Source organism: Euphorbia lathyris, chromosome 2 (assembly GCF_963576675.1).
Source record: "Euphorbia lathyris chromosome 2, ddEupLath1.1, whole genome shotgun sequence".
Taxonomy (NCBI): Eukaryota; Viridiplantae; Streptophyta; class Magnoliopsida; order Malpighiales; family Euphorbiaceae; genus Euphorbia; species Euphorbia lathyris.
The window spans coordinates 79,842,705-79,863,782 of NC_088911.1; the positions used below are offsets into that span (position 1 = coordinate 79,842,705).

General features: G+C 37.7%; 1 protein-coding gene and 1 pseudogene across 8 annotated transcripts; both read right to left on the reverse strand.

Annotated features, from left to right (window-relative positions):
- Positions 1 to 4,170: 4,170 nt before the first annotated feature.
- On the reverse strand, positions 4,171 to 7,151 carry LOC136220603 (uncharacterized). Of its 8 annotated transcripts, none has more exons than XR_010684588.1 (5): positions 6,810 to 7,151; positions 5,408 to 5,549; positions 4,744 to 4,889; positions 4,432 to 4,626; positions 4,171 to 4,339 (listed from the first exon to the last, which is right to left on the reverse strand). XR_010684588.1 is itself a non-coding variant. In XM_066008414.1 (4 exons), the coding sequence occupies exons 1-4, from the start codon at positions 6,996 to 6,998 to the stop codon at positions 4,313 to 4,315; spliced, it is 435 nt and encodes a 144-aa protein (XP_065864486.1). In that variant the 5' UTR covers positions 6,999 to 7,151; the 3' UTR covers positions 4,171 to 4,312. The 8 variants fall into 8 exon arrangements, 2 of the variants coding, with proteins under 2 accessions (XP_065864486.1, XP_065864485.1); XR_010684591.1 differs by having other exon boundaries at positions 4,744 to 4,833; positions 5,408 to 5,692; XR_010684587.1 differs by having other exon boundaries at positions 5,408 to 5,692.
- Positions 7,152 to 9,884: 2,733 nt separating this feature from the next.
- Positions 9,885 to 21,078, reverse strand: part of LOC136217166 (uncharacterized) — a 41,055-nt pseudogene continuing 29,861 nt past the window's right edge.

Below are 21,078 nucleotides of genomic sequence, written 5' to 3' on the forward strand. Positions count from 1 at the left end.
TGCAAAAGTATTGAAGTCCTGTAAAGGAGATTCTAAACTGCTAGAGGCATTCTTTCCTTTTATCATTTTATACATTTCATGAACCATTTTCTTCATATCTCGAGGATTGAAGTCATCATCCGAATCAGTATTTTCACTAGGATTATATCCTGTGGAAACTGCATTTGCCTTAGCTCCTTTTCCTGAAGCTTTTTTGTTTTTTCCCTTTGGATCTTTCCACCATTCCGGATAACCTATGAGCTTGAAACAAGTAGCTTTAGTGTGTCCAGAACAATCGCAATGATCACAAAATTTATCTTCATTGTCCTTTTTAACTTTAGACCTATCTTTATTATCAAACTGCTTCAATGGTGGAGCCTTGCTAAAACTGGCAATCTCAATATTTTGATCACATGAAACTTCATTTTGCTTCTCAATTCTGAGTATCATAGAAAAAACTTTACTAATATCTGGTAAAGGATCCATCAACAAAATCTGGCCTCTAACATGATCGTATTGATCGTTTAAGCCCATAAGAAATTGTAATAATTGATCTTCCTCTGTCATATCAGCCATTCTTTTAAAAGCTTGACAAGTACAAGTGCACATAGCATCACAATAACATTTAGGGATTGGACGCAACATAGACAATTCATCCCAATATCGATTCAATTTGTTGAAATAGATCATGATTGAGAGGTTACCTTGTTGAAATAGGCTGATTTCTCTCTTCAATTTGTACAGCATCGGACCATTACTGGCACCGAATCTTTTCCCTAGTTCTTTCCACAGATCCCTAGCGGAAGCGATAGTTAGGAAGCCTTCAGCGACTTCTTTTGAAACTGTATTTACGATCCAAGAAGAGACAAGACAGTCGTATTTCTTCCATTTTCGGAATGCTGGAGTTCCTACAGTTGGTATTTCTTCATCGTCGAGGATGAATCTGAGCATTTCTTTGGCGGTTAATACTCGGATCATAGCACTGCTCCATGACAAGTAATTTGTACTGGTAAGTTGAATATTGATTAGCACAAGACCTGGATTCTCTGATGAAGAAAAGGATGGAATTGTCTGAATCCCAAAAGGATTCACATTATCGTTCGTCATCTCGACTTCCTCTGCAAATGGATCTCCAGCGTTGATTTCATTTGCTCGTCTTCTTCGCTGCATTGTAACAATCGATTTTCAATAGATCTAGTGTAGCTCTGATACATTTAGAAATGTGGAATGAATCTTATTGATTTGAACTAGTATCACAGAAAAGATACAGAGAATGACTCCATGAGGAGCTATTTATACAGAAAAATGAGAAACTAAAGTTGTTACAAGTTGTTACAGCATAACAGAAAAAGGAAATAATCTGGTGTGAGCTAGGTTGTATATGATGTAGCATAGTTGCTAACAATTTTCACTTTCTCCCTCTAACTCTCATCTCTCTCTCTCTCTAATTCCCCTTTTCTCTCTCTAACTCACAAGCATTGACAAAAAAGAGAAATACATTTGCCAGAAAACTCTCAAAATTGAAAGAGATACAATCTGCTATAGACTATGGTTTCAATTAAATTTCATTGTCTTAGTCTTCCTATAAATTTATAGGAATGGTGGAAAGCATTCCGCAAGAAAAAAGTTGGAACACAATAGCAGCATCTATATTGTCCACCTCGTAGCAGCAACTGTAACAGCATCTATGGAATTCCAAACCGGAATAGACCCGCCTGAAAAATCCGTGAAAAAGGTTGCTGCTCCACCACCTGAAAAGTTGCGCTCGATTTCGTTGGTATCCTCCAACCGAATATAATTCAATTGTTTATTTATGGATATGGAATTTCAATGAAGAAATTCTCAAGTTCAACCAACCTGTTCTCAAAATTTCAGTGGATGAATAAAAATCTTGAGAAAGTATTTCATTTATCTATCATTCTAAACAATACCAGCCATGTTATTTACTGAATTCGAACTTGAGGTGGTAGGGTACAAGGTTTGAAGTGTGAGCCTTGGGCAGCCATCCTCAACTGGTACAAATACAAACGCTGGTCCAGTGAGTTATGAGTTTTCTCGCAAGTTTAATTCCCTTTTTATTGCCAATGTCATTAGTTAGAGAGAGAAATGGAGAATTAGAGAGAGAGAAAGTGATAATAAGATTACTAGGAGAGAGGATTTAGAGAGAGAAAGGAAAAAAGTGAGAGGAGTTGCAATGATGGGGATGAGGGCATTTTAATAATTTCATAATAGGTGTGTCAATTTTTTACTTTTAGAATAGTCAAATTGTTGATATGTCAACGTTGACTTACATTGACCGGTCATAAATAACATTGTACACTTTAATGGGAGGTTAGCAGAAGGTTGTACATTTTAGTGTGCAAGTTGTACACCAAAGTGTGAAAATGAGTAAATGTTGTACACCACGTATGTAATTTACCCGATAATTAAATACATAATCGTATACACAACTATAACATAGCATATATATCAGAGTCATTATCCAGTATCGAATATGATGATTTTTTGACCTATTCAGAAAGATTTATATTCATGAGTCATCAATTATCTTATAAACGTTCAATCGTCACGTTTATAACATAAACTTAACAATTTTGGTTTATTATTGAATGAATAATAGATGAATTATAATTACAACATTTTCATTACACATATATGCAATAATTGACTTATATAAGGACTTTAATTGGATCAGTGGAGGTATTAATTTGTGCATAGATGCATGAGAAATAATCTAATACGCCTAATATCTTATACCTTAAATTAGAAAACATAGGCAACCTTCTATATTTGACTTTAAAAAGAATGGATCCAAAACTAAATCTATCTTCATAAATCCTAGCCAACTGAATATGGGGAAATAAATAAAGTGTTAGTTGTATAGCGATTTAAATTTTTATAAATGTCCCATATGTCGAAAAATAATTCTAATTGTGTCAAATTCAAATATTCTTGATCTTAGTATACCATGTATAGATGCTATGTTAAAAAAAAGAATTTAATTGTTTTTTAATTAATAATATAATTGTAACAAAAGTAGAAGAATTTTCATCTAATTGACAACACAAAACTGAATTTATTGTATATACTTCTTGAATCTTGTAATTTTTGTGTAATTTTCTCAATAATAAAGGAAAAATAAATATAAATTTAGCACATACCCCTAACCCCCACCACCATTTAGATTTCCTATTTTCTGGGCCCAAAATACAATTTTTCTCAAAGATCAAGGATGCCCTACTTCTAAACCCTAAAATGTTATATATATAAAAGCCATCGTAATTAGTTTCTAGGTCATTCTTTTAGACTTCTTTTTCTATAGAGAATAGGTTAGACCTAGCTTCTAATCCCCTTTTATCTCATTCTCAATCTGCTCCGACGAACGATGCTCCCTCAACTACGGTTCTCTCATGGCGACAGTCTGTTCTTTATCGATGACGGTTCGTTCACTCTCTCTCGTCGTCTCGATGTGGGAATGTCCTTATTTCGACGAGCTCTCTCATCTCTAGACTAGTGTTTCTACTATATTTACAACCTATAAACAAACATCAGTGGTAAGGAAAAGTTAATCAAGGAAAATAAGTCAGAAGAAGCACTACACCATAAAACCCTAATGCAACCAAGTGAAATTGTTGGCTTAGACCCCTTTTTGAGTTGCAGTAGGCCAAAAATAGGCCAAACGCAACAAAATTCCAATTGTTGCGGACGCTCCTGTAGCATTATTTGCTAATGCAATAATTTGTAAAGAATATCAACAATTAACAATTGTTGGATATTTTTTAATTAGTTGTAATAAATTTTTGATAAAAGCAACAAATTTACAAAATAATGCAACTTGTTATTATTGTTGCATTAAATCAAATGCAACTAATTTATTTAATTTTTGCAACAATTTTAATAGTTTTTGCAACACGAATATTGCTTCTAATGCAACAATTTTGATGAATTTGCAACAATTTTAGTTCGAATTTGCAACATAATTGGTTGATATTGCAACAATTTTAATTGGCTTCTGCAACATATTTATTAGCTTTTGCAACAATTTTAACTGGATTCTGCAACATATTTGGTAGTTTTTTTGCAACATTTATAATTGAATTTTGCAACGATTGCAATCTGTATTTTTTTGTTACATTTCTTTTGAATATTAAACCTGTAATAAATGCAAATTTTGACTAATTTCGGAAAGCGTAATCTGAAATATAATAAATATACTTGTAAACAATGATCCAAAACATACATACAGAATCTTTTACAAAATAAGATAGAGTATCATAATATATGTTCAATACATAGTTTTCAAATTCTACGAAACGACAATCTTTCATTGATATCACTCGTTATCTTCCCCATCATCATCCTGTACAAGAATTGACGTATAACACATATCAATTGCAAATTCTCATTATGAAATTATATTATAATAATGTATAAGTTATATTATATATTTACCTCATTGCTTGGCTCATTCGATACGTTATTTGAAGGAGGCGTAGAATCAGCTAACAAAGCTGTGATCGAGTCAACATCAATATTTAAGCTTGGATTTTGTCGTGCCAATTGTTTCATCATCAAAGCCATCTTCGTGTCCAAATTTTTGTTGTTGAAAAATAACAGATTTGTTGTTGAAAAATACAAGAGCATCCTCTGATTAGAGGGTTTGGTAGCAGAGTAAGAGGTTAATAGAATTACAGAGTTGTAATGAAGTAAAGATAACATATGCAGCAAGACAAGAGGGATTGATTGAAGTGAAAAAGTATTAACCTTGGATAACTGATAAAAGAGATAAAAAAAAGAGGCAAGAAAGTGCAAGAGGCGCAATGCTTGTTGCTGATTTAGCAGAAAGTTGCAACACTAATTATAGCAGAAAGAAGTTAATTAAGTTGAGTGTAATTTGAGGCCTTTCCTTCCTAATTAGAGATTAGAAAAAGTTAATTAATGGTTGAGTGTAATTAATTAATGGAAGAGGAGTGGATAATAATATTAACAGTTATAATAATAATAATAATAATAATAATAATAATAATAATAATAATAATAACAGAATAGTGGATAATATATTCAGAATTTGAGCATATATGACAAACATGACATAAAGATTGGTTAGAAATTCCAAACAGAGTCTTATTCCACGTGAACATGAATGGAATTAAATTAAAAGGCTTAAGGGCCCCATAAATTTATTCCGGAAACAATATTAGATTGTTAAATACATAAAGTAATATATTTTGCACATGTAAGCATATTATAATATGGTGGGTGGGTGGGTGCATGAGTGTATTTTATGGAATAACATAGCTACAACCTTGTAAAAACAACCTTGTCCTCACATAGCATAATACGATGGTCTAAGAGACCACATCTCTCACAAGCATTTCAACAAACACGATGTCAGTAAGACCAAACATTCTATGAATATAACACTTACCTAGTGAAAGCAATTAAAAATGGAAGAGAGGTCGTTTATGAAGCACCACAGCAACTGCGATTCTTAAGGAGAGGTCGAGAAGAGGGAGGAAGCCATGAGAGCAGTCGTGTTTTCTAAACCGAAGGAAGAATGAGTTTGACGGCTGCGAAATAGGGTTATGAGTATTCCGAATTTATCCTTACAAATTACATAGTCCCTCCCTCCTGTTTTTTCAATCCTTAAATTTGATCCCAACTTTCTTTAATCCCTTCAATCATGCTCTTCCATATATCAATTTAGACCTAACTGTTTGAACATGGTTCGATTAAACCCCTATGCAAAGTAGATCATTGAAACTTCAATTTAACCTTCAAAACATTTTTTTTATTATCTATGTTTTGTGAAATAGGGTCCTATATGATTGATATTTTTCATCCAAGGGTTAAAAACAACCCAACCTAGCTATTATTATTGTTTTTTATACCCAACTTAGCTTAATATTTTTTGCAATATTTTTTTCTAAATTAAAATTGCATCCTTGATATATGTTTAATCTAAATAGAATTAGAAAGTATTTATTTATTTTTAGAAAAATTAATTTTTGTAAATGAATTCAAATTAATTTGTGCAAAACACTATAAAAAAAGTAAAAAAAAATTCGTATAAAAATTAGAAAATTTATTTACAAGTTTATATATTAATAAAAAAATTAATATTTAATATTGTATAATTGTTTCCAAAAATTAATATTAAATAATTGTTCTCAAAAATTAATATTTATATATATATATTAATAAAATAATAAATTATTTTAATTGCAACAATATATATTTGTTAGTTTTTCTTTATTTTTGTTGCATTGGATCACTTAAATGTCAATGCAACAATTATAATTTTGTTGTTTTTTCGGTTTAACCTTATTTTTTTGTAACAATTTAAACAAATTGTTGGATTAGCTTGCTTAAAAGCAACAAGACAAGCAACAATTAATATTTTTGTTGCATAATTTTTTATCATTTTGCTAATTTGAAGATTATTGCAATAAAAATGCAACATTATTGAAATACAACAAAATAAACTCATTTAATGCATCAATTTTCAAGCAACAAATTCAAATTTGGTTGCATTAGGGGGTTTTATGGTATAGTGAAGGAACAAACAGGGTGACAGTTCACTGGAGTTTAGTCTAAACATCAACACATAGATAAGAGTAAGGTATAATCAGAATTTTCTCCTCTTCAACATTCCAAAACCTCAAAGATAAAATAAGAACATAATAAACAAACAAAAATCCTTTTTTAGATCTGGACAGGTCTGTAAGAAGGAGATGGGGAAAAAGATTTCTTTTTTCTTATAAGAGTAAAAAGGAAAAAAATAACAAAAGAAAAAGAGAAAAAATATAAATGGATTGAGATATACATACAGGAAATCCCGTATTCGTTTCAGTTCTGACTAAACTCCGGTGAATCGTCTTCTCATTTGTTCCCTCTTCTGACTTATTTTCCCCGATGAACTTTTTCTTAGCCACTGATCTTTGTTTATAGGTTGTAAATATAGTAGAAACATTAGTCTTGATGATAGAGAGGTCGTCAGAATAGGGGCATATCGACATCGAGACGAGGTGAGAGTACACGAACCGCCATCGAGAGACAACAGACTACCACTATGAGAGAACCGTTGTTGAGCGAGCACCGTTTGTCGGAGTAGACTGAGAAGGAGATGAAAGGGAGATTGGAAGCTGGATCTAACCTATTTTATTGTACAGAAAAAAGAGTCTAAAAGAATGACCTAGATACTAATTAGGATGCCTTTTATATGGCATTTTAGGGTTTACAATTAGATTCTCCTAGAGCTTTGAGAAAAATTGTATTTTGGGCCCAAAAAATTAGGAAGTTCGAACTGGGGTGGGCTAGGGGTATGTGCTAAATTTGTATTTTTTTTTTCCTTTATTTTTGAGAAAATTACACAAAAATTACAAGATTCAAGAAGTATTTACAATAAATTCACCATCTTTTTGTACTGTCAATTAGATGAAAATTGTCCTGCTTTTGTTATAATTACAATTATTAATTCAAAACCAATTAATTTCCTTTTTTAACATAGCATCCTTACATGGTATACTAAGATCAAGAATAATTGAATTTGACACAATTAGAATTATTTTTCTACATATTGAACATTTGTAATAATTTAAATCACTATACCAATCCTTTATTTATTTCTCTAGATTCAGTTTACGAAAATAGATTTAGTTTTGGATCCATTCTTCTTAAAGTCAAATATAGAAGTTTACCTATATTTTCTAATTTTAAGGTAAAAGATATTAGGCGTATTAGATTATTTCTCATGCATTTTAGACACAAATTTATAGATACCCATTTTGTCCCGGGTAAATTATCATATTTTTTTTTCTGATTTCACCGGTTTAAGCCAATTTATTTCGTAGATATTTTTATTGTGGATAGTTACTTAATAAATCAATATTTTGCAAAAAGAAACTGAAATTATGTATATAATCTCTATAATCGGTTAAATGTTCATGTTATAAAGATTAAACCGATTAATTAGGATGTTCATTATTAATTAAAAGAATGTTATTTCTTTAATTAAATATGAATGAAATAATGTTTAATTGTATTAATAGAGTTATAGCAAAAAATATAAAATAATCAAGTTATAAAATAGTAATTAATTTTTAGTTGTGAATTCTTGGTTAAATAATTAAAGACGGAATAAAATCTATATACTAAATGTTTATGTGATGAACACCTAATGGAAGAATAACCGATTATAGGGATTATATACATGAACATCCTAATTAATCGGTTTAATCTTTATAACATGAACATTTAACCGATTATAGGGATTATATACATAATTTCAGTTTCTTTTTGCAAAATATTGATTTATTAAGTAACTATCCGCAATACAAATATCCACGAAATAAATTGGCTTAAACTGGTGAAATCAGAAAAAACATGATAATTTATCCCGGACAAAATGGGTATCTACAGTTGCCCCCCTTTGTATAGCTTTATGCAATAAAGGTATACAAATTATCTCTAGATATACATTTTGCACGCTTTTAATATGTTGTTTATCTTAAATAGATGTTGATTCCAAGACTTGATCTCGGGGGATCCATGTGATTAGGGTTCGAATCCCGAAGATTTGATCTCAGGAGATTCGGAGGGGAATAGACATTTCTATCTTGAATAGAGATAAAACTGCGATGCGAGATCTCGAAAGAATATCATGATCGAAAATAACAGAATCGAATCCTGAGGCTTAATTTTAGGGGATCCGAAAGGAACAAACATTTCTATCTTGAATAGAAAAGGAATCGCAAGACTAGATCCCACAGGGATAACGAGATTGAATATAACCGAATCGAATCGTGAGGCTTGATCTCAGAGGATTCTACGGAACAAAACATTTCTATCTTGAATAGAAACGGATTGCGAGACTAGATCTCAAAGGAATAACAAGATTGAAAATAAGAGAATCGAATCGTGAGGCTTGATCTCAGAGGATTCTATGGAAGGAGGTTTAGATGGGATGCTGAAACTTCCATTTCGTGACTAAACTGCCAGCGTCCATCACCTTGTAAAAACTAAATAGTCCTTTTGGACCAATGGGTGACACCGTCGAGCGAAGATGACTCTGATCGAGGATGATTTTTTCATAAGGATCTTACCCATTCGTGAAAGTATGGCGTGGTGGATACATATGGACTCGACATTTCTTTAAATTCTATACTTATCATGCATTCTAGACACTCTAAAAGAGGCAACTAGTGCATGCAGTGGCTCTGAGGAAAAAGGCGTACATATGTTTTATTCTGTGCGGTATGATGCATGGCAAGCAAATTTACTTCATTTTTGTTTATCTCCTTTTTTCAGTTTCTTCAAACGCCCGAAGGAACGTCCCTAGTAGGGATTATTCGCCCTAGACTCATTTATCCGAACCCCGGTTGTCCAAGAAGTAAGTCTGATTCCCCCCTATTATTGGTAAGTGTTTGCTTGTGCTGCACAAAGCGGTCCCTATTGACCCTCATCTTCTCCCCTTCATCATCCTTCTAGAGTTGGGGCTATCGTAGGAATCTGGTCCCTTACGAATGCTCTTTCCTTCATTATGGCGCAATACAATTTTCGAGACTCGATCGCTGCTAATTCATTATTCAAACTTCATCATTTCGGGTTCTTAAGGCAAAAGCGAAATATCTTACAATCTCCCCTTTTTGTGTAATAACATTTGTTAGCATCATGTTCCCCTCTTTTTTCATAAAAATTCATCAATATTATGTGAGAGAAAAGAAAACAAGAATATAACGAAAAGACTTCTTTTATGTGAGCGTAATTATATATTAAAAGTATATACGTATATAGGGCGTGTTCGTGATTGACAGAGGATCAGAGATTTTTTTTATATAGAATCATGTGTTATTCAAAATACCAGAATAAGATGTTTGACAATCGTTTGACAATCCTAAGCACAATTATGCAAAATATTTCTTGACAGAATCAGAATTCGCGGGGTTTGGCAGCTCGTTGCCATCCATGTTTGTCAAAGTTAACGCCCCTCCCATGAACGCCCTCTTCACCACATAAGGACCTTCATATTTTGGGGTCCATTTCCCCCGAGGATCTAAGCTCTTTAAAATAATCTTCTTAAGCTCCAATTCCCCCTCTTGAAACTGCCTGGGTCTCACCTTTTTACCATACGACTTTATCAGTCTTCTTTGGTACAGTTGCCCGTGGCATATTGCTGTCAACCTTTTTCTTCAATGAAATTTAGCTGGTCATATCTTTTTTGAGCCCATTCTGAATCATCTATTCCTGCTTCCATCATAATCCTTAATGATGGAATCTCGACCTCTATGGGTAAGACAGCTTCCATACCATAAACTAGAGAGAAGGGAGTTGCACCAGTGGAAGTCCTAGTCGTGGTTCTGTACCCGTGCAACGTGAACGGTAACATCCCATGCCAATCTTTGTAAGTCAAGGACATCTTCTGTACGATCTTTTTGATGTTTTTGTTAGCGGCTTCAACAGCGCCATTCATTTTTGGTATGTAAGGCGTGGAATTGTGATGCTTAATTTTGAAATGCATACACATCTCTTCCATGGTTTTGTTGTTGAAGTTCCTTGCGTTATCCGTAATGATGCGCTCGGGTAACCCGTATCTGTAGACGATGTTGTTTTTCATGAACTTTGTTACCACTATTTTGGTTACGCTAGCATAAGATGCCGCTTCAACCTATTTGGTGAAATAGTCAATGGCAACGAGGATGAAACGATGGCCATTCGAAGCCTTTGGTTCGATAGGCCCAATAACATCCAAACCCCACATTGAAAAGGGCCAAGGTGCCACCATTACATGAAGCTGTTCGGATGGCGCGTTCATGTCATCTGCGTAAATTTGGCATTTGTGGCACTTTCGGACATACTTGATGCAATCAGATTCCATCTTGATCCAATAGTACCCCATCCTCAAGATTTTCCTAGCCAAAGCATGTCCTCCGAGGTGGGTTCCGCAGAACCCTTCGTGTACCTCTTCTACTAGCTTCTGATTGTAAGGATAGAATACACATCGGATTAAAGTGGTATCGTGGTTCCTTTTATATAAAATGTCTCCGCTTAGGAAGAAACTTGTAGCCAATCTTCTTATCGCTCTCTTATCGTTACTAGTCGCCCCCTGGGGGTAGATCTGCTATTGTATGTAATTCTTGATATCATGATACCACGGTTTCCCATCGGCCTCCTGCTCTATATTCCCACAATAGGCATTGTCTTCATGCAACTCAATCTCGATGGCCGGTAGTTTTTGACATTTCTCCAGTTCGAATGCTGAGGCTAAGGTTGCTAACGCATCTGCCATTTGGTTTTCCAATCGGGATACATGTTCAAATTTGATGAAATGGAAACTTTTGATCATTTCTTGTATATGCTCTTGGTATGGGATGAGTTTACTATCTCGAGTTTCCCACTCCCCATTAAGCTGGTTGATGACTAAAGCCGAATCTCCATAAACTTTCAAAAATTTTATTCCCATTTCTAACGCAGCTCGGACTCCTAAAGCGCACGCTTCATACTCAGCTGTATTGTTGGTATTCTGAAAACATAGTCTTGCTGTGATAGGGAAGTGTTGACCTTCTGGTGATACCAAAACTACCCCTATCCCATGACCCATGGCGTTGGAAGCTCCATCGAATCTCATAGTCCACACGTTAGGGGGATTTTCATCTACCTCGACAGCCACAATGTCTTCATCTGGGAAGGACACTTCCATCGGGTGGTCATGTTCCATGGGGTAATCAGCAAGAAAATTCGCGATCACCGAGCCCTTTATTGCCTTTTGAGTCACATATACAATGTCATATTCAGACAATAAGACTTGCCACCTAGCCAACCTTCCCATTAATGCAGGTTTTTCGAAGATGAACTTAACCGGGTCCATCCTGGAGATCAAACACGTAGTATTATTTAGCATGTAATGTCTTAATCTCTGAGATGCCCAAGCTAATGCTGCACAAGTTTTTTCTAAAGGGGAATATCTGCATTCGCAGTCGGTGAATTTTTTACTGACATAGTAAATGGCATGCTCCTTTTTCTTTGTTTCGTCATGTTGTGCCAAGAGTGCACCCATGGAATTATCGTGTACCGTTAAGTAGAGCAACAACGGCTTATCCAGATTAACGGGCTGCAATATCGGTGGATTTTGCAAGTATTCTTTTATCTTGTCAAGGGCTTTTTGACAATCTGGATTCCACTTGCAAGGATTGCACTTCCTTAGTAACTTGAAGATCGGCTCGCAGGTTGAGGTTAATTGAGCTATGAAACGAGCTATATAGTTCAACTTCCCTAGGAAACCTCTCACTTCTTTTTCTGATTTTGGGGGAGGCATCTCAAGTATCGCCTTAATTTTGTATGGGTCAACTTCAATCCCTCTTCTACTCACAATGAATCCTATGAGCTTTCTAGAAGTAATGTGATAGGGGTATTTTACCCCTATCTTTTAGCGTGATTTACGGGTTAGTTTGAGAAGAAATAAATAAGTTTAATTATAAAAATAGAGTGTTTTGAATAAAATAACGAAATAATAATAAACCCCATACTTTCGGTTAATTTCCTTGTTTTTGATTAGTTTAAGAAATAAAAACATCAAGCTAACTCGGCCCTCAAGAATTGTATTTCAGGTACAAGGAAGAAGCAAAATCCATACCTATACGCGGGGCGTATCATCCCATACGCGGGGCGTGAAACATGGTGTCAGACATAATTGCCTTATCCGCGGACACCACGTAGAATTGACTCAGCATGCGCGAGGCGTATGCCATCTCACGCAAGGCGTATGACACATGTCGGAAATGATTGGCCTAATCCTGAAAAGTCAGACTGCATGGTCTCCCTGAGTCAACGGTCTATACGCAGGGCGTACCACCTCACACGCGAGGCGTGTAAGGGAGTTCTTCAATGAAAAAAATCCAGAGACTCATTTACGTGGGGCATACTTCAAGCTACGCACGGCGTATAGAGACCAAATGAAGCAATAAAAGATCAGAGCCTCAAACACGCCACACGCATCCCAGCCTACGCGGGACGTGTTTGAGACAACAAGACATGAAATTGGTCCACATGCAGAAGATTTTTGACGGAATGGGCATTTACGCGAGGCGTACCACACCATACGCAAGGCGTATTATGGGGTTTCTGCACAAATAATGTTGCTCCATGCTTGTACCTTGAAAAATTACAATTTTGCCCTAGCTTGATGTGTATAAATAGGCAGCTCTTGATCCACAACATATACGATATTGTAGAGAGAGCAAAAACTATACTTGTTTTGAGTGTTGTAGTTTAGATTTGTGTTTAGGCTTTGTGTAACCAAACTCTTCCATCTCGAGAGCTTGTCCGTTGCTCCCGACATTTCATCAAAGTCCCGCTCCATCTCCGCACACCAAGCTCGAGAGCTCCACCATTCAAGTCCTTAGAGACGGCTTTTGAGTCCGGTTAGCTAGTTCCGAGGGTGGATTCTTCCCTTTATACTTGCTAATTAGCTTGATCTCATCCTATGTACTAGGCTTGTTTGTAATCCATATTTACACTTTCCATATTTATAATTTATGATTCATAATCTTCTTTTCTATATATGTGTTGATGTTTGTTACTTGTTTTGATATTTATAATTGATTGTTGTGTAGGAGAACGCGACTACCGATGCCATTTGGGCTATTTTTAGGGATTCATATAGGTATTGCCTTACCGGGAGTGAAAAACCAGAAACCGTAGGAATTGACAAGCCACGGAACTTACGGGCCCTAATTTATGGTCCCACGCATTAGACACGCCTTGACTAGGAACCACGTAGTCTAAGTACTTCACGGGTCGGTTACTCTACACGTAGTCGTCTTTGCAAGAGCAAACCATTAACCGTGTAAACATTAGAAGTCATTATTTATCATAATTATAACTTATCGCATCCATCTCGCTTCATAGAGTTTCGTTACATAAATTCGCCTCACACGTAGTTAGGAATAGTTTGTAGTTGGTTACCACATCAACCCCAAAGTATTCACCGCTTAAATAACGTATAAAACCGAGTCGTTTAATACTTGCAGCTATAAATCCCGTGGATTCGATACCCGGTCTTAACCGGATTATTACTTGATACGACGGGGTACACTTGCCCCTAAGTAGTGACGTCTAGTAAAGATAGAGCATTTAGAAAGATCACATCCATAGTCATAACGCACTTATCGTAATATACATTTCGTCGTAAGGAAATACGACCACTAGACGAAACTAGCATCAAGTTTTTGGTGCCGTTGTCGGGGATTTATAACATCTTGCAATATTAGACAAAAACGTTTTATTGTTAGTTTAAGCATTTTTTTGTATAAATTGTTTATATATACTTTTACTAACATCATTCTTTCTTGTTGATATTATATTTTATTTCACTTATTTTATGCATATCCGATCTCGGAGTGACTCTCTTATTCCTATTGATCTCGAAATTGAACGTACTCTTTGTAGGATTCGAAAAGAGAAAATGGCAAACCCCAACGTTGAGGTCAACCAACCCGAAGGAAACCAAAGGCCACACGTGAACAACATTCGTGGGGGCAACGACACACGTTCGATGATGGAGATCCTTGCTCCGCACCGTCCCCAAAACCGTAACGGAATTATTGCCCCCATAATACCGGCCAACACGTACGAGATAAAGACCGGCATGATCCAGCTGATCCAACAATGCGGTCAATTCGGAGGGGAACTCCACAAGAACCCTAACGAACATCTTGATAAATTCCTTATGTGTGCCGACACCTCTCGGTAAAATGGTGTTCCCGTTGAGGCTGTTAGACTAAAGTTGTTTCCTTTTTCTTTGACAGGGCAAGCGTTGGAATGGCTACAGTCTTTGGAGGCGGGATCCATCACGTCATGGGAGGATCTCGAGAAGGAGTTCCTTTCCTACTATTTCTGCCATCCAAAACAGTCAAGTTACGGACCGATATCACGTCCTTTAGGCAGTTGGAATGCGAGGCCTTCATGCAGCTTGGGCTAGGTTCCGGAAGTTGCTCCGAAACTGCCCCCACCATGACATCCCGAAGCACGACTTGGTAAGCACTTTTTACCACGGGTTAACCCCCACTAACCGTGTGACTGTTGATTCCGCTGCAGGTGGGGATCTATTTCGGAAGTCAGCTAGTGAGGCCTACGAGCTCATTCATGAGCTCGCGAGGAAAAGCGTGCAATGACAAGAGGATCGGCTTGCCGGCCCGTCGCGACACCAAATGTTCATTGTGGAGAAAGAGGCTCCGAAAAGCTCCATAGCAGAAATGCATAAGAAACTTGACTCATTAATTGCCCAGCTAAGCCTCAACAAAAGTGCACAGGTCCTGATGTGCAATCACTGTGGTGGAGACCATGATGGATTCAACTGCCAAGTCGGTAGCCCTTTCGCCGGCGACATCGAGAGTGTAAGTTACGTAGGAGAAAATCCAAGCGAGGTGTTTTGCAGGGATCTTAGCCGCCAAGTAGCCCATCTGAACCGTCAACAACAAGAAAGGCCACTAGGAACCCTACCGGCGAACACCGAACAAAATCCACGGGGCAAAAATTGGGAATCCGGACAGGCGATAACGCTCATGAATAATGGAGGTTCGGACCCGTCAAGTTCCGACTCGGGCAACTTACATTGAGCCGCCACACGAGAAAGTCGAGCTACTTCGACTCTAAACGTAGCATCGGTTTGAATTTCTCGAACCACTTGTTTATATGTACTATAAATGTTTTTCAACTTATTTTCATCTTTGTTTGTCCCTACTTTTTATCCTTTTGCATAAATAAAAAGAAAACCAAATCCTATTTTTATCCAAAAATTTGAGGACACGCGGGGCGCACACACCTTTACGCCCCGCGCACTCGTATATCTGTCCATTTTTCGCAATAAAAGACACACTACGCAGGGCGTACCCACGTGCACGCCCCGCGTACCCCTCCCCCTTCGTCTAAATAACGCCACGTGGGGATACGCGGGACATACCCTAGGACACGCCTCGCGTACCCTCGGGGAGTTGTGAATCACAACTCCCCATAGCAGCTTTTTCTTCCAACTCCCCATCACTCCTCTTCCCCAAAAATCTCTTCCACTTCTCCACTCCACCTCTTATTCCCTCCAATCAACTTCCATCTTTTCAAATTCAAATTTTCAACCTCCCTCCATAATAAATTTTGCATTAACTACCATCTTAATTCCAATTTAAAACACATAAAAATATTAATTAAACATAAAAACCATAAAAACATTAATACCTCATTAATAACATCATACATTAAAACTAAAAAAAAATTAAATACCCTCATAAAACCGAAAAAGATGTGTCAAACTCCACTTTTTTTACGCGCGGCGTACCCCACCGTACGCCCCGCGTCTCTACCCTTTTCTTCATAAAAAACGGGCAGGAGGAGCATTACGCGAGGCGTACTTCCCCACACGCCCTGCGTATCGTGCCAATTTTGCGCTAAATAAAGTTCAGGAGAGGGGATACGCGTGGCGTGGCCCCTTCACGCCGCGCGTACTCCCCATGGGGATCCGAGTTTCGCTTGGATCCCCCCTCATTTCCTATATATAATCACCCTTCTCTTCTCCTTCTTCCTCACAACTATCTCAACTTTCTCACAACCTTCTTCCACCCTCTCTCAATCCCTCACACCACACCATGGTTAGGCGAAAGAACACCGCCGATATGCGTCCCCCTCGGGCTACTCGTGCCCGTACCGGCCGCACCTAAAACCGATCATCTCCACCTCCCGAACGGGAGGGAACACCCCCACTCACACGGCAATACCGGTCCCCTTTTCATCTCCTAACCGAGGAGGAGGCCAAAAGGTACGAAGACCTTAGTGCGGCCACGGTCCAAGAGCTTCCATTCATCCCGGATAGCGTGCTTGATCAACATGATCTCGGCACTCCCTTTGAAGCTCGCCTCCGTGCCCTCGGGTGGCACGACATCTATAATAAGCAATACCATGTGTACCTGTCCTTGGTAATTGAATTCTTCACCACCCTCACCTCCAACGGGGTGCCCGGTGCCGCACTTTTCAACTTCCGCCTCCTAAACCGCCCTTTCACCATTGACACCCAATGGCTTCGCACCCACTTCACTCACTAAACGGAGCCTAGTGTTGCCCATTGGCCCGAGGGTGTCTCCGCTCACACGTTTTGGACCTCCATCACCGGGTCCGATGACTACCACATATCCAACCTCCGCCCAGCTTGTATTCGTGACCCCATTCTCCAGCTCCTTCACCGATTCATCTCCTTCTACTTCACGGGGAAATCCAAGTCCACCAAGGTTAACAAGCATGAACTGTTGGCTCTCTACTGTTGTGTCAACGGGCTCACTTATGACCTCGCCTACCATGTGGCCGTCCACCTCCACGCCACACCCATCCGAAAACGGGCTAAGCTCAGGTTTGGCCACCTCATCACCATCTTCGCCCTCGCCACTTTCGGCACATGCGCCATTGAGCACCTCCCACGTCTTATGCCTCGGCCATTGGATAAGAACGCCTTTCAATCTTTAAACCGTTCTACCTCCGATCCGGGTGAGACTTTGGGGGCGGCCCACTCCAATGAGGGAGGTTCGGACTCGGATATGGGTCTCAATTTCAGTCCTCCACCCCTCCACGACTTCAACACTCTTTATGCTCGGTTGGATATTTTAGAGGATAACCAACGTCGTGATCGGGCCCATTTCGACTCCCGCTTCGACGCCCTAGATGCTCGCCTCGATGCCTCCGAGGCTCAAAGGCAAGTGGATAGGGCTAACTTTGACGCATTCACCAACGCCTTCTACACCCACTTCAACATCCATGGCAATCCGCCTCCACCACAACCATAGTCCCCTTCTTCTTTATTTTGTATTTTCTTCTTTGTGTTTATTTTAGTTTGTGTCGTTAGTTGTTTCTTGTTTTCTTGTAATTCCCTTTTCCTTTAATATATTTTTCACTTTCCTTATGATTCGTGTTTCGTCGGTTTATTTTCATGGTTGTTTATTTTTGCACATTTAATAACACTCACGCAGGGCGTACCCCCTGGTACGCCCCGCGTGCCTTTTATTTTCTTGCACAAAATACTCAGAAACTCCAATACGCAGGGCATCCCTCATCCTGCGCCCCGCGTATTTGAGCCTCTGCCCAAAAATAACATAAAACGCACCGTCTACGCAAGGCGCCCCTTTGGGCACGCCTCGCGTAGCAGCTGACCCCCAAGGGTCTCACTTTTAATTCACCATTTGTTTTTGTTTTTTGTTTTTGTTTTTCTTTTTGCGACGTCCTTGGAATATGTTGGGGTTTGGTGTCCTATAGATAATTGTTCTAGGATACAAACTTAATGTAAATGAATTGTTCTTTATATCATTTGTTTTAATAAGATATATGTTTTATAACTATATAAAGGCAATCCCTTTTAAGCACTAAATAAAGTCTAATAAAAGGAAATCCGTAAGTTTGTTTAAAGTGATTATAAAGTGTTCATACAAGCATGAAGTGAGACAAAACTTTATAATAAACTAATAAACTTAAAACCACCCCAAGTCAAATGATATGTTTAGGATTGATATATCACTATTGAGACTTGTATCTAACAATGTCTTCTGTCCGACAGAAAGCTGATCTCACAAGCTTCATATATATAGATATCTGGACAGTTACATAGATCCGATGAAACGTCGTTCATTATGATTGGGGATCCGATTTGAGATAACAGGATGGGTAGATTCATCCTTGTCACCTGTTAATCTCATTGGTATTAATAGGTATAACTAATCCTCAGACTCAAAGGAATGTTAATTGGTCATCCTGAATTACTGAATGTGAGACTTTGATCCTGTGGTCCCACGATCCTTAACAGAGATGACTCTGGGGTGTGAACTGCAAAGGTTGGGTGTCACAGGAGGTAATGTCAGGGTAGTTATACATTGGATTGAGCATTTATCACTCCCGATTAATGGGAGATACATCCAAGGATCTCTTGTGGAAGACTCGACTCTAAATCCTTGCAAGGTGATAGCTTAAGAGTAAGAAATACAGATTTCACTTAACCTATCTATTTGAGTTGACTCAGCCTATACAAGTAAAACGAACGTCTCGCTATATGTGACTTGACATCACCCATAGTCATAAGATTCAGTTTAAGGATGTAGTTGATAAAGGATCGAATTATACTGTAACTAATAAGGAAAGGTTAACGACAGAATCAACCTGTCTTCTTAACGGACTCTGGGGGAATGATTACAGACTTGCCAATAACATACTCAGTACATCATTCCGTTATGTAAGGATTAAATATAATTCTTGAAGAAATTAATTTAATAGTTGCATATGGCCAGAAGTAGTAAGAACCTAATGGATCACACATAAGACTTGGAACCAAAAGAGAGATGGATGTCATTAATAGATGGAAGCCCAAATGAGCCCAGTAAGGCCCATTTAATTAGGGGGGCCGAAATTTATATATAATAAGTTAGGAATTATTTTAATTCCATTAATCCTAATTTGATTAGGTTTGTGAATTAAATTAATTAAGAGATAATTAAGTTAGGAGTTTTAATTAGATTAATATACTCCTATTATTATCCAATTAGGTTATTTATTATTATCCTAAATATATTAGATATATTATAAGATAATAATTAGGAATCCTATTCCGAATTGAATTCCTATTAAGTAACCTATTCCTATCTAACTAGGGTTTAGATACAAGTTATTATATATACCCTGTTGAAACACCTTTCCACAGGATTTTGATTTAACAAAATTAATTAAGTGAAATTAAATATTCTACAACACACTAAGTTTAAATGCTTTGATTTATTGTTACTAATGTGTTTGTTCAATGTTGAGTTTATAATCTATTATAAGACATAAAGATCATAAGGCTCAAGCCCTATATGGAAGTCAAGGCCCAAGTCAAACAAGCCCAAGATCACTCAGCCCGCGTATTTCAAAACGCTGCCGTTAAGTATTGAAACGGAGCTCACCAATGAAGGATCGAGAAGATCCACGTAGACAACTTCGGTATGAAGCTGCTGAGCTGTCTCGACAAAACGTACAAGACAGCCGCTGACTACAAAGCAACTTCTAGACCAAGTATTTCCTCTATTGGTAAAGAACAGAAGACGCAGGAAGCTGTCTGTTTGACATTACCCGATTTGGAGGAACATACTGCCACACTGACCGAAGAACAGAAGATGCTGGAATCTGATTGGCTAAGAGAACTGCTGAACAGACTGAGTGAAAGCGACATGAAGCCGTTTCCCTCCAACGGTTATTTCAAAATTCGAAATAACCAGAAGCTCTCACAGCTCTCTATAAATAGAGCATTCAGAATCCACATTCTATAAGAGAACCTTGAGCAAAAGCCGTTACGCTGACCAAACGTGTACAAAAAGTTCTCCATCAAAAGCAAAGCAAATTCTTACACCACAAGCTTATTCATTTGTGTAAAAGTCTAGAGTGATTGATCCTCAATCATCTAAGGTGTTCTAGCAATTGTTGTTTAGGACAAATCTTAATCATTTCTAGGAATAGAAAGGAGAGGCTGAGTACTCGGTTTTAAGTACTCAGCGGTGAGATTAGGATTGAGTAGAAGTATAGAGGAAGGTACTCTTGTCATACTCAATTGCTGATATTGTAAAAGGTTTGAGGCTCTACCTTTAAAGAGCTCAGTAGAGGATTTGAAATCTCAGAAGTGTTCCGGGGACAGGACGTAGGCTTGGAAGAAGCCGAACCTGGATAAATCTGCTGAGTGAAGTATTTCTAAACCTTAACTCCTTATTTATATTGCTTGCTTAAAACAAATTAAAACTGACCGAGTAAAAGAGGTCAAGCTGAGTTGTGCGCTGTCAACGAATTAGTTCAGGAATAGACTCCAAGCGCTATTTCCTGACCTAAGCAACGAAACTGACCTAGTCACTAGTTGACTAAGCCAGTGTCTTGTCGATTGATCAGCGCCGCTGTCATATAATCTTTTCTTAAGAAAAAAAAATTTGCCCTAATCAATTAAAAAGGGTCAAATAGTTCCTAACCCCCCCTTGGAACTATATTTGCAACCTTACAAGGGACCAACAAGTGGTATCAGAGCCTAAAAGCTCATTACTAAAGGTCTAACAACCTTGAGTT

Excerpts from the sequence above, each read along its gene's own strand:
- LOC136220603 (XM_066008413.1), bottom strand. The coding sequence starts at position 6,998 with ATGTCGATATGCCCCTATTCTGACGACCTCTCTATCATCAAGACTAAT. Across the intron at positions 4,834-6,809 it reads AAACGAATACGGGATTTCCT|TGTTGCAACTTTCTGCTAAA; the intron begins GTATGTATATCT and ends TGCTATAATTAG. Across the intron at positions 4,340-4,431 it reads CGAATGAGCCAAGCAATGAG|GATGATGATGGGGAAGATAA; the intron begins GTAAATATATAA and ends ATTCTTGTACAG.